At 36.3% G+C, this 13,624-nt stretch overlaps 1 protein-coding gene across 4 annotated transcripts in view; it reads left to right on the top strand.

Moving 5' to 3' along the window:
* LOC131678536 (endocuticle structural glycoprotein ABD-4) overlaps positions 1-1,676 on the top strand; it is a 46,457-nt gene extending 44,781 nt beyond the window's left edge. For all 4 annotated transcript variants that reach the window (XM_058958746.1, XM_058958748.1, XM_058958747.1 and 1 more), the window contains 2 exons: positions 803-999; positions 1,071-1,676. In XM_058958746.1, the coding sequence (XP_058814729.1) occupies positions 803-999; positions 1,071-1,416 (543 nt within the window). In that variant the 3' untranslated portion in view covers positions 1,417-1,676. The remainder of the gene's footprint in view (positions 1-802; positions 1,000-1,070) is intronic.
* The last annotated feature ends 11,948 nt before the right edge of the window (positions 1,677-13,624 follow it).

Genomic DNA, 13,624 nt, shown 5'->3' with positions numbered 1-13,624 from the left:
AACTTCCTTATCTCTGTCTGGCTAAGTGATGAGCAAAGAATGCGGTCAAATTCCTTTTGCAGCAGCACGGGAAAGATTCCATCTTTTCCAGGTGCTTTGTATGGAGCAAAGCTGTCAGCTGCCCCCTTAACTGATTCTGGTAACTAATGTGCATGCTAATGCCCGCTAGAATGAATCGCGGTTGTATGGGAAAACTTTAAAATAATTTTATTAGCGAACTTTTTGAGTTACCTTTGTGGTGTCCCAAATGTCTGTGCAAAATTTGGGAGCGGTCGGTTGCTCTCCGGTTTTGCGCATTGCGTTCAAACTTTGTGTGGGTCTTAATATGGGAAAATCATTTATTTTGCATTTATATTAATAAAAATCGCCTTTTCACTCAGCTTTATAAAACTATAGCACATAACTTGGTTAACAACCTTGTCGAAGACGGTAACTAGCTACGAGTTTTCAAAAAAAAAACAGTCATGACGATTTTTAAACATATTGTTCAAACAAATTGCAGAGAATCATGATTTCTTCCAGCACTGCCAGTGCACCACTGAAAACGATATTTTAAACTTAAATAAATAAGAATATATTCATCGTACTCTAACGATTTTTCTAATCCTATAGTCATATCTCCATTAATTGTGAAGTTTGTTCGACGGACTCATTTTAAAAGTGTTTATTTTATTATGGAAAACTGGTTTAGTAAAACGTCTCCATTTTAATCTGAGAAAATAAAGAAAATTCTTAATCCGCAACATATATAACATACATAACTTCTTAAAGTAAAATTTTAACCCTCCCATCATCATTACAGATCTTTTCGTTACTACTAGCCTCTGCCTACGCATACCCTCAGCACAACAATGACTACGAACAACACCAGCAGCACCAACAGCACCAACAACACCAGCAACACATCGAAAAACGAATCGGACCGCATGAAACAACCACATGGATTCCTATCCTGAAGTACAACAAAGAACAAGGAGAAGATGGAAGCTACAAAACGGAGTAAGATACTCCCCTTCAAAGCCTAGTCCAAAAACTTTATAAAATATCCGTTACCTTCTTCCCACAAACAGATATCAAACCGGAAACAACATCGTCCACGAGGAATCCGGCTACCTGAAGGATTTCTCCGATGCTCATCCCAACGGTGTCCTGGTGCAGCAGGGTGCATACTCCTATGAAGCCCCCGACGGGCAGATCATTCACGTTCAGTACACTGCGGACGAGAGAGGCTTCCGGGTGACCGGAGACCACTTGCCGACCGAACCGCCAATACCGGAAGGAATTCGCAAGGGACTCGAGGAGATCTACGCCGGCATCAAGCGTCGGGAGCAGGAGAATAAGAACAATCCAAAGTATGCGGAAACGGCAGCTCAGCGGGCCGAGCTGGATTACAACGGGCAGTACTATCAACAGTAGCGATTGGCGGCAATTGGCTAATTAAACGTGTCCAGCACTATTTCTTCGCTTAAGTGCATTTTGTATATTTATAGTGATTTTAATCGTAAGCGTATTCTAACTTAATTGGAATATAGAATCTTTTGTTTCCGCTTGTCTCGAGGGCCCACCAAGATAGCAAGAAGGGATTGTGTAGAAAGAAGACTGTGATTTTACTTCATCCTGTTGAATAATCATTTGGCATCATCATGTGAACAAAAATATAATGTTTCTACTAATAATTAATTAGTTGTATTGTTGGTGACAGCAGTGAACCCTGCCTCTTTTGCGAGTCTTTCCAATCCAGATGGGAGGTAACTTTTGCTTTGGATGTACTTCCTCAAACAGAGAGCCCAAGCTTCCCAAACTTACTTCCAGATATCCGCAGCTTTCAACAATATTTTCAAATTTCTCTATAGTGAAGACCCGATTTTATCAGCCCCTGATTTTATATACCCCCGATTTCATTAGCTTTTTGACTTTTGATTTCATCAGCCTCATATAAAAATTGATAGTTGGTAGTTTGATGGGCTCTAGCAGACGATCAAAGTTGAATTCGAGTAAATCCTTTCTTGAGAATATTTTCCTTATCCTAGAGATCCGAAATACGCAAAAAAAAGTTTTTTTATTTTGCACTGTGAGTTTCCCTTAAGGGAAATTTAAGCTAAATAATCAGGAAAGATTATGAGGTTACATCTAAGGACTACAGAAGAATATCTTAAGAGCTTCGGTTTCTTTAAAAGAAAGATAAATATTTGTCCTGATTTTATCAATGTCCCCGTTTTATCAGCTTTAAATTCACCAAGGGGCTGATAAAAACGGGTCTTCACTGTATCGAATTTCGTGCTACTATAATAATTGTCACAAATTTTTAGAAATTTCTAGATGCCCCAAATATCCTTACCCAAAAATCTTTTTAGGAAATCTTAACACAATCAATATTCTCTAAATTCATATTATTGAATAACTACACGGAAAACAGATACATCGCAATTTCAACCAAAAAAGTAATTGATTTTTTTTATTTCATCTAGTTGATATTTGGCCGAACGGCGTTTTAGTTCAAAACAATAATCTAGCGCTGTTGTTTTGATGCTGTCAATCCCAGTCTGGACACGAACGTTTCAGCCTAGGCACAAAACTTGAAAAGCTTACCTGAGTAACCAACTTTTAACCTTTATTTCAGCCTGCACACAATTGCATATGCCATTGAACTTCCGTTTCAGCAAATACACAAACTACTAGTATAAATTTGTTCATCGTTAAGTATTGCATAGAATATTCTAAAATTGTGACTAATTAATCATTTGATTTTTTGTATCAACGAACGACGGCTGAACGTATGGAATTAAATTGAGTTAAACTCCGAAGGTCAGTAATGTACACGTAAATTGAATAAATTTGTCTTCCTTTACCATGAGAAGCATGTTAAAGAGCCTGTCTTTGCCTTAAACTATGTTGGTGGACTTGAGTTATTCGTAGTTACACTGCCTAAACTCGACTCCTGCCAGCAGAAGACAAAAGATGACTCGGTAAAATGTTTAGCCTGTTCTAATGGCTGCTTTCAGTTTCCATAAAACAGTACAAACTATCATCAGTATGATAAGATCACGGCCATTGATGATTGAGGCCGTTTTGAATTCCAATATGGTGGCTTCCGGTTACTACAAAGCACATTAAATCGTCATTTGTAAGGGGTTAAGTACATGATATGATGGATGACTTTCAGAATTTTTTAGTAGTCTTTGATTTCGAAATGGCGTATTGACCGGAAATATCTCAGTTGTTACCTAACCGACTGCAAATCTTTCTTCACCATTGGAAAAGTATAGTTTCTGTGAACAAGTTGCACTAAAACATGAGTAAAAATTTCATTTTCACAAAGTGGTGAATTTTTCAATACATGTTTCAATTTTATTGTTTATGTACCCGTAAACATCTTCGTGAAATATTTTGTCGTTATTCGAAATATTTATAATATTTCTTGTCAGTTAAAAATTTACACACCTTTTTAGTGTAGTATTTTTACAGCCAAGTAAATGTTAGCTTATCCTATTCAAAGGATGCAGTCAATTCCGTAACAACAGGCCCTTTTCTCTTTTGTTTACTATCAACATCTGTGATTTCCGAGTAACGGTTTATCCGGAATTTCCTTTCAAAGAGATTTTTGACAGTTGGCTTGAAGCATAAGTTCCTGAAGTTTACAACAGGGTTACTTTGAAGAAAACTGGATTTAGGATAATTTCGAGATTATCGTTTTATAGCTCGATATGCTCCGTACATGTAGCATTCAACAAAGTTGCTTCATATGACATATATCTATCTATCTGTATATAATATTTGTATGTATGAGATTTATGGATTTCCAAACGACTATCGGATTGCCGTAAAAATTTATACGTGGTAGACATTTGTTATGGAGTGTGTTTGTGTGCAATTGGTTGGGGATTATCTGCCCGCCAGATGGCGCTTCGAAACAAATTATGTTTTACTTCTAAGTCGTTTAAAGTCGCAGCAACGCGCGGCGGGTATTACCTAGCTCTCAATAACTTTGACAAAAACACAAAGTTACATCAAATTCTAACATTTTCAAAAACAACCGATTTTGATCAAAACCCCCACCAAACCGAATGTCTGGCTACGCCACTGACTCCTGTTATACCAATACAGTGCGCAGTAGTATATACTGACTCTAATAATAACAAGTGCCGGGCTAAAATTCCTTCTTGGCCTACTGTGATGTAGGGTAAGAGGGTATTAAACGCCCCACCGGGGCAAAACGCTCCATTTCTATTCCCAAGACCCCAGATTAATTTGAAATTTAAAAATGAAATTTCATGAAATCAACGTACTAAGTTAGTTCGATATTTTTAATATTCCACAAAACAACAACATACATTAAAGTTTCAAAAGAGCTATTTCGATGTATGTTCCCCCAATTTTTTAAAAGCATTTCAACCAATTGGGAGGAATCAGATTTGGTAGAACTGTTTCGAGCAACTTATTAAAAAATATAATTTCATATCTATGTTTTTGAAATGGTTTGAAACTATGTGTGCGCGTAGAATTACTCATGTCTTCACAACAGCTCATCACCGAACGAAACGTCCCACTAGATTCTGGATGGTATGCCCCATTATTAGCATAACGGCAATGTAACTAATGTAACGGCCAACTATGAGATTTTGTTTAGATAAATCAAGGTTTCATACAATGTATGGCTTTTTTAGCATGATGAAAATTTGAATAATTCAGTTAGGGCATATAACTCTATTGTTGTAGGGCATACTCACCGATTAGTCTTTTGTTGTGGGGCACATCGAGTTGATTGATGATGTAGATGTATGTCTTACAAATGTCATCACAACCTACAATTCTTTACTTGCGGAAAACAAACAACGGTCTCCAAAACTTTTAAATGTAAAGGCGTTTTTTGCCCCTGGATCAATTTCGATTTGTGAACACTGATTAAAATCAAAAGCAATTATCTGAAACGAGTAAAAAATAACCCCAATGATGAAAACCTCAAAGCTCTTCTGCAACACATAACTAAAAAAGTTAATCTACTGAAAAAGCAGTACAAAAAGGCGTACTTTGAAAACCTTCTATCCAACACAACTCATTCAAAACTTTGGAAAAATATCAATACCATTTTTGGTCGTTCAAAGTCGGATGTTCCCATCAGCCTAATTTGCAATGATATCAGTCACTGAGACTAAAGAAATATGTAATGTTTTCAACGAATATTTCTCTAGTATTGGCAAAAATTTGGCTGACAATATTCCCACGAGTCCCAACTTAATTCCTATTACAAATATACAACACGTCCAAGAAACAATCTTCTTGCGTCCTGCAACCATAAACGAAGAGATCCTTTTGATTAAAGGCCTCGAAAAAAATAACAGCTGTGGTCCTGATAAGATCCCCGCTAATGTTCTTAAGAGTAACTGTACCACTTTTGCGAACATCCTAACCAAAGCCTTTAATTTAATAATTCAAACCGGTAGGTACCCAGACTGTTTAAAAATAGCCCGAGTAATTCCAATTTTTAAAGCTGGTGATCCAAACCAACCCTGCAACTATAGACCAATTTCAACATTGTGCGTTTTCAATAAAATTCTTGAGAAATTTCTCATCACTCAACTACTCGAGTTTTTTAACAAACACAACATAATTTACAACTACCAGTATGGGTTCAGACAGGGCTGCAGCACTTTAATTGCAATGACCGAACTAATTGACTCCATCATTGATCAAATTGATAGCAAAAGAATTGTTGGTGCCCTTTTTCTGGACCTAAAAAAAGCATTCGATACTCTGGATCACTCAATCCTGCTTAAGAAGTTAGAATGCTATGGTATCAGGGGATTGGCAAATCATATTATTCGTAGCTATCTGTCGTATAGGAACCAATTCGTATCTATTGGAGACTCGTGTAGCTCTTATAGACCAATAGAAATAGGAGTGCCCCAAGGCAGTAATATTGGGCCACTGTTATTTTTATTGTACATCAATGACCTAGGTAGACTCGGGTTAAAAGGGACTCCTCGTCTTTTCGCGATGACACAGCGTTGCTCTACCCGAACAATAACTGCCTGGATATTGTACGCGACATTTTCTTCAGCAAAATTACGCCCCTGACTTCGGCTCAACTATATAAAGTGTTTTCTGTACTTTTAAAATTGTGTAGATACCCAGTTTTGAAGAAAAAATACTGAAAAACACCAAAAATTTCCCTTTTTACTAAGTTTTAATGGCTCTGCCGCTCTTATAATTCAAAATTGGTACAAACTAACTAACCAAACTTCTCCGTTTGGATCTCCAAAAAAATAAAAAATTCTGAAAAAAAACCTAAGACAGTTCAGGACCACTTCAACAGGCATAAATTTGAAATTTTATCCAAATCGGTCCATTTTTTAAAAAATTAAAAGTCGCCACCAGTAAGAAGCGTTTTAGCAAACTCACTCTGAAGAAGAAAGTGGTCCCAATACCCTAACCTTTCATTTAAGAAGTGAGCGTGATGACTTTTTTAACATGATGTCATTTTGGGACACCCTACTGTGTATGATGCTAAGCTCACACTTTCCAATTAGCCGGATATATTCTTTTTTATTATTTAGATTATAGAGGTTTCAACCTTAAGGTCATTCGCCTCTTCAAGTTAGAAAAATCTCTTATGAAAAATTTCTAACCCTATGTGCGGGGTCGTGACTTGAACCCAGGTACACTTCGTACAAGGCAATCGATTTACCAACTACGCTACACCCACCCCCCGGATATATTCTTCCCTCGCGTAATCCGGAGAGTTCCATGACTTTACACCATCTCATGAAGGTTTAGCTTGGCTTAGGAGGGACGGGAAATGATGTTGCGGCGGTTACGGTGCTCAACAAATTACATTTCGGAACTGCACACAAATAACTCTGCGAATGATATTAGAAACCACTATGTTTTATACCCATTTCGCAAGATGTTTACGATGAGTAATGTTAAAAAATGATAGTTTTTTTCATTTTCGTAAGCAATTCTCAACAAATTTAAAGGTGACATGTTGTTTAAAAGTAATTTTCTTACCAAAGTTTACAGAAAATATATGCACTATGACAGAACAAATTCTAGCACTATCTGTGAACGTTTTCAACGTAGAATCGCCAATCGCTAGTATTAAATTCGGCATGTACACGCAAACATAAAACAACCTACAGAATATGTTCTTTTAACTTAAAATTAGGTACTTTTGAGACGTGTATCGCTTTCGCACTTATTAGTCTTGTCAAATACAAAACGAGAGATTCGACTCAGTCGAGGTCTTCCGTGCAGTAAGGTACTTTTGAGTTGTTTGGGGTATACTCAAAATTAGGTAAATTCAACTTAAATTTAAGTAAATTAAACTCAAGGTTGAGTTATGATTTTTGCCGGAAACTACCTTCAACACGTTTTACCTAATTTTACCTTCCTGCACGCACGCAAAAGAATTGTCCATGTTTGATTCAACAAATGATTTCTTCATTTTTAATCTAAATATTTTGTTTGTTTTAAATCCCAGAATTCATTGAACTAAGCGGAAATTTTGGGTTAAATCAATCAAAATATCTATTGAATCAATCTTGCAAGTTTTATTATCTGTGCTTTTCAAAGATTGTTTGTTTCAAAGAAATCTGTGATTGAAGCGAAAACTTGGGCTAATTGATTCAAAAGGACTCATTGCATAATTTTAACAATCTTTGTAATGTGGATACAATAAGAAAAACAAGATTTATCTAACGAATAAAAAAGTTGTTTACACGTGCGTCAAATAGGTGAAATCAGTGGCAATCTCTTTTTTGTAGGTCAGAGGAATTGGAAGTCCTCGCTGTTCCTTCTGCGATTTTCTTTCGTGTGCGTTAATGAACAAATTTGTGTTTCAAACAGTGGTTATCGAGTATAACTCAAAGTAAAATGTTGTACAGGTTTGTTCAATATAATCTTAGTTGACTTCTCTCCATTTCTTTTCTTTCCAGCGACCGTAATAACTGGTATAAACAAGTTTATACAGGGATGTGCGAATTATTTCCTCGGTCGTAAATAGCAGCAGAAACAAAGCCGTCCAACTATTGTTCTGCTGTTGAAATTGGCCCTTTAAATAATGGATTCGGTGGACGTGAGCGGATCGGAACTTCTCAAACTTTTGTAATGCACAGGAAGTGACAAACCATTGGTATCCCTTAGACGTTTCTGATCAGCTGACTATAGGACGATTCAGACGATACATCAGCTTCCGTCAACGTCAACGGAACGTCACCGTTCCGTCAGCATAAGTTTAATACTTTTCTCTTGTGCTCGTTTACACGTGCCGTACGTCAAAACGTTCCGTGCCGTTGATGTTGTGTGTGAATGGTTTCCTTTAACTTCATGTAACTAATCTTGACGTTCCGTACCGGTGACGGAAGCCTGATGTATCGTGTGAATCGTACTTATTTCTTGCATATTTCTCCTGACGTTACTCCGGTGGGCGTCATGTCCGACAATATCGTTGATCGAATCGGACTAACGAAATTGAGTCAAAAGTCAAAAGTACTCAATTTTAGGTAGTTTTTTCGGTGGCGTGTAGAATATAAGGTTTTTTAAGGTGAAAGTTCAATTCTCGACAAACATATGATTACGGCTTAAAAGCCAACTGTCACAATTCTCTTTGAAAGGAAATTCCAGACAAACCATTACCGGCTAAACACAGTTCATAGCAGTTAATGAAAGAGAAAACTTTTCTCTTTTGTTTACTACCAACATCTGTGATTGGCGAGTAACGGTTTGTCCGGAATTTCCTTTCAAAGAGAATTTTGACAGTTGGAATTTAAGCTGTAATCATATGTTTATCGAGAATTTTATTCTAAAAATGATGTTACATCATAGTATTTCAATGCATTACAAATACTTCTTTATACTCATAGTAAAAGACTCGCGGATATAAAGACCGCAAAGCTGGCAACTTGAAAAACAAGCATGTTGAACTGGCATCACCCAAAAATGCGCAAGCTCGAACGTGCTCGATTGTATTCGATCATCTGTTTTTATCAAAATAATTTTTCAAGTCGTTCAATATATGAAGCAAAAGAGAAGTTATACGTTCGATACTGAGCAACGAGAAATAAAGAAAAGAAAAAAATCCAATTTCTCCAAAAACACAAAGTTGACGAAAAATAGCATTAGTAAATTTTTTTTTTTCGGTTATAGTGAACACAATAAAAATCGCTCTAAATAACATTGTAAAATACTTATACGAACATGCAAAATGAAGCCTAATGTAAATAACAAAATACATTTTTTTAAATAAAATTGCAATACTTGTTCTGCTTGTTTGCATTATATGAAGTCATGTTGGTTTGGCTCCGGATTTTGACGGTTTGTTTGGCTCGATAAAGTACCTTCGCTTGTATGACTATGAGTGTCTATAACAATAAAGTCCACGCTTGTCCTAGGGGAGGAGGGTGGGAGGATGGCAAATGTCCACGTGGATTTTTCAATACATTGTTGTCTTTTATAAGACAATAAAACAAATTTGTATTGTCATTCGTGTGAATCTTCAATTTTTTTCAAGATTTCGAAGTAGTCAAATTGCTTATAACAGAAAAATGTGTAAGTGTACATGCATCTGTGAAAATTGAAAACATCGATGACAACTATCATCAATCATAGCTGTAATTTGGTCTAATCTCACAAATTTTGGATTTTATTAAGATGAATCTTTAAAACCTAAATATAAAAGATCATAATGTCGTTCAGAAATGAGATATTTCCATTGAAATTTTACAAATGACTAAATAAGTGTATGGCATTCCGTGGTTGAAGTTTGAACTATTTTCATTAAATCCTTCAGCATCATAGTAGTATATCAACATAACACATTGGAAAATTTTCTAAAAACCCACTTTTATAGAACTTCCCAAAAAAAATGAAAGTCCACATGGACATCCTAGGGAGCGGGTAAGTGTACAGGAATTTTCCACGCTTGTCCACGGAGGAGGAGGAGGGGATCAAAAACGAAGATTTTTTGTCCACGTGGTATATGAACGGCCTAATAAATAGGCGTCATGACAACATGAATCTATCGGGACGGCTATTTAAAAATGAAATGTTTTAAGGGGGTAATATGAATAGGTTAACTCTCTGAACTATCAGAAAAGTGAGGTTAAAAATGTTTATGCGATGTTCTATGAAAATAGGTTGACCATATAAGACGAGTAAAAAAAACAGGACAGTCAAAAGGGAACCCCGCCTTCCCGTTGATGCAAAGAAAAATTGGCGATACTTCCTGTTCGAACATACCTGGCAGATTTTTTCCCGGTTCTCGGTAGTGAATAAAATTCGAGTTCAATTTCTGTGGATAGTTGAAACCAACCGGGTCTTAATTTCGAGTGCTCACCGTACATTACTTCAGATTTACACATATGCGGACCTTTCTCCACCAATCAACGAAAACTGGATACAGATGTTGGAGAAAACTTCAATTGAGCGAATCAGACTAAATATCTAGAGATCATCCGCGAAGGACAGTCAGTCAGTCTGGGCAGTCTTCAGTACTAAATGTACATCATTGAAGCACAGCAGCAACATCAACAGTATCAGTTGCCTTCCATGAGGTATTTGTTGATGTGGAAGTAAATCTGGGAACCTGGAAATCTCTCTCGTGAAATAGGATCAAAACAATTATTATTGATTAAAAATATCTGCATATTAGCATTGTTATATCGTGGTTCGATTTATCAAAAGTGGCAGAGTGGTTGTTCTCGGCATTCCATACTCTAAACAGAAGTCGCTGTCAAACGCCCAGATGTCAAGTCATGTTGATCTTCACCAAGGTATTGTGTCAGTGAGCCTTACAAGGTTCCATTTCCACCTCTCGCTTAATTCCACCTTAAGATGGAAATATGCCACTGGCAAGAGATGCTAGTACGATGAAAATAAGCATAATCCTCCAATCGTCGATATGACTTTTTAAAAGTTGTGGAGGAAATCCGCCAGGACCAGGATTGAAAGACGATTTAAACCAAGAAAAAGTTCAGCTATTAACCTATGTATTTCATCAACATCGATAGTGCCCAGATTTTGGTCCACGTCCAGAACCAGGTCGATTTGTTTGTGTTGCGATTAGAATGAATCAAGCGAAGAATTATGTTTGCCTTGGAAGAGAAAAATCAGGACAAATCAAGCATTTCACTGGAAGTCCCAGGACACCAGCACAGTCTATCAAAAACCAGGACATGTCCTGGGAAACCAGGACGGCTGGTCACCCCAATAAAAATGTCTCATTTTTAGAAACGTTTTAAACTCAAGAATAATGGTTGGAAAAGTATGTTTGTGCCGAAGAATTTTACCCAATTACACGGTGCTACAGTGGTTTTGTACTTTTCAAGTTACCTAATGTAGGTTGTAGATCTCGCCAAATGCAACACAAAACGATGTTTGAAAAATGTTGTATACCCTCAAAATCTTGATTCGCGACAAAAAAAAACTATTTTGCGGGACTTTCGGCGCTAAAAAATTTCTACTCGGTCATTTTTCAACCGATTAATTTTTTTTTAGTGTGCTGGAAAGAAGAAGAAATAACCTTTCAAGCGGTATGCTATGTTAGCTTCGTTTAGCGATTTTTTCATGAAAATTACGAAAATTACTCAACGTTCTTCTAAGGAAGCGTCTTTATTTTAATAAAACTTTAGAGAGAACATTCAATTTTGCATCCAACGACCTATTTATCATCAAAATCAGGAGAAAATGGCGGTATTATTATTTTTTCCAAATTAGAAACTTGCTCGCATGAAGTCTTAAGGGGTGAGTGAAATATTGTCTCGCACTATAAGATGCTATAATCATATCTTTCGTTATTTTTTCCAATTTTAAGTTCAAAGTTCACACACACAATCTTGAATGTATACGTAATCGAGCTAAAAAAATATTTTTTTTTAATTTTATATGAGACCGTCCACCTAAAAGTTTATGCGAGCAAGATTTTAATTTGGAAAACAAAAATAACTCTGCCATTTTTCAACTGATTTTGGCCATAAGTAGGTTATTGGATGCGGAATTAAATGTTCTCCCAATCTAACAAAGACTTCCTAATAAAAATGTAGAGAAATATTCACATTTTAATAAAAAAAAATCGCAAAATAATCGTTACTTCCATATTGTTGTCCCAAAACCGCATAGTACGTTTAACAAAAGAGCATAATATAGCACACCGTTGGAAAGGTCAATTTTTTTTCTTTCCAAAACACTTACGGCAAATTTCTTCACTTGGATGAAAATCAGTTTTCGCTGAAAACCGGTTTTCGACGAATTGCTCCCCAGCTATCCGAAAACTGGTTTTCATCCTGTGAAAAAATTGGCCGTTCGAGAAATTAAAATCGGTTGAAAAATGACCGCTTAGAAGAAAATTTCGCGCAGAAAATTCTGAAAAATAGATTTTTTTGTTATAAATCAAGATTTTGAGGGTATTTTAAATTGATCAAACGTGGTTTTGTGTTGTATTTGACGAGATCTTCAGCTTTTAACACACCACTTTTTTAATTTTGTAGCACCGTGTTATTTACAAATCATGTCTAACTAGAGCCATATAAGATGATTATTGTATCTTAATCACTAATTACGTAGAAAATAATGACTTTGCCTAACGTGTTCATTTTACCACCAATTCCCCTTTCAGTCTTGTTGTACAGCCCTGGAGTAAAAGCTCTGTCGCAATCAAACAGCTAGCTACAAACATGGTGCCATATATTAAAAGGTCACATAAAAAGGTTCCAGTGCATGTCGAAACATCGTTTCTAGTAGATGTTTCGAAAACCGGTATTTTACTTCAAAACCCTTGAGCCCCTCCCGAAATATTTTTCTGTGTACGTGCTTGGCTGCTAGACTGCCACAAACTAAACCTTTATGCTCTTATTGTGCTTAGTTGGAAGTCGAGAACGCTTTAAATTTATGTACTGCGGCAACCAACTTTCTACCTCTTCAGGAAACATGCTTAGGTTTCAATTATAATAAGCTTTGCTAAATTTGGAATATGAACTTATGAACAATTCATCCAAAACACCCTGTTAATTACACTCGATTACTTGGCCTCTAGTGAATTAAGTTCAAATTCACCACTACAGTTTTGTGTGCGATAAATCAAGAAAAAAAATTTGTAAAAGGTAAAGCACTATGCTAACAATTTATTTTAATATATTTTTTGGATTTCTTTGTATCGGAATGGTAAACTTCAATGCTCCGAATAAATGGTTAAAATGCGTTTTTCAAGAAGAATATTCTTAACTGAATGCTGAAATCGTATGGCTCATCACAAGAATAGTTCACCGTTGCTATTAGACTACCGCTTTTACATTACTGATTACAAAAAGTTAGCAAATCGCGCATGGAACCACATTGTCTCTCGTGCATGAAATTCTAATAGTACCGAGACATTTCACTAACACTACTTTGTATCACTGCACTCACGTGCGCTGTGGTTCGCTGCTCTGGTGGTGGGTTTTGTAACCAGACCCAACGTGTAGTTTACGAGGGGTACTCCAATGTGAAAATGTTTGACGAAATAATCAAGAATTTTAAATATAATACGTAATTTCCGGGACCTGAAATACATGTAATTAATGTAATTTTGTAAAATTTAACCTAAGTTTTCAAATACCCCTTCCTACCATTGAGTTTCCCCTCGTCGCAAACT

The sequence above is a fragment of the Topomyia yanbarensis genome, chromosome 2 (assembly GCF_030247195.1).
Source record: "Topomyia yanbarensis strain Yona2022 chromosome 2, ASM3024719v1, whole genome shotgun sequence".
Taxonomy (NCBI): Eukaryota; Metazoa; Arthropoda; class Insecta; order Diptera; family Culicidae; genus Topomyia; species Topomyia yanbarensis.
The sequence above is the reverse complement of the archived record's forward strand: the minus strand, read 5'-3'. Positions and strand labels throughout refer to the sequence as shown.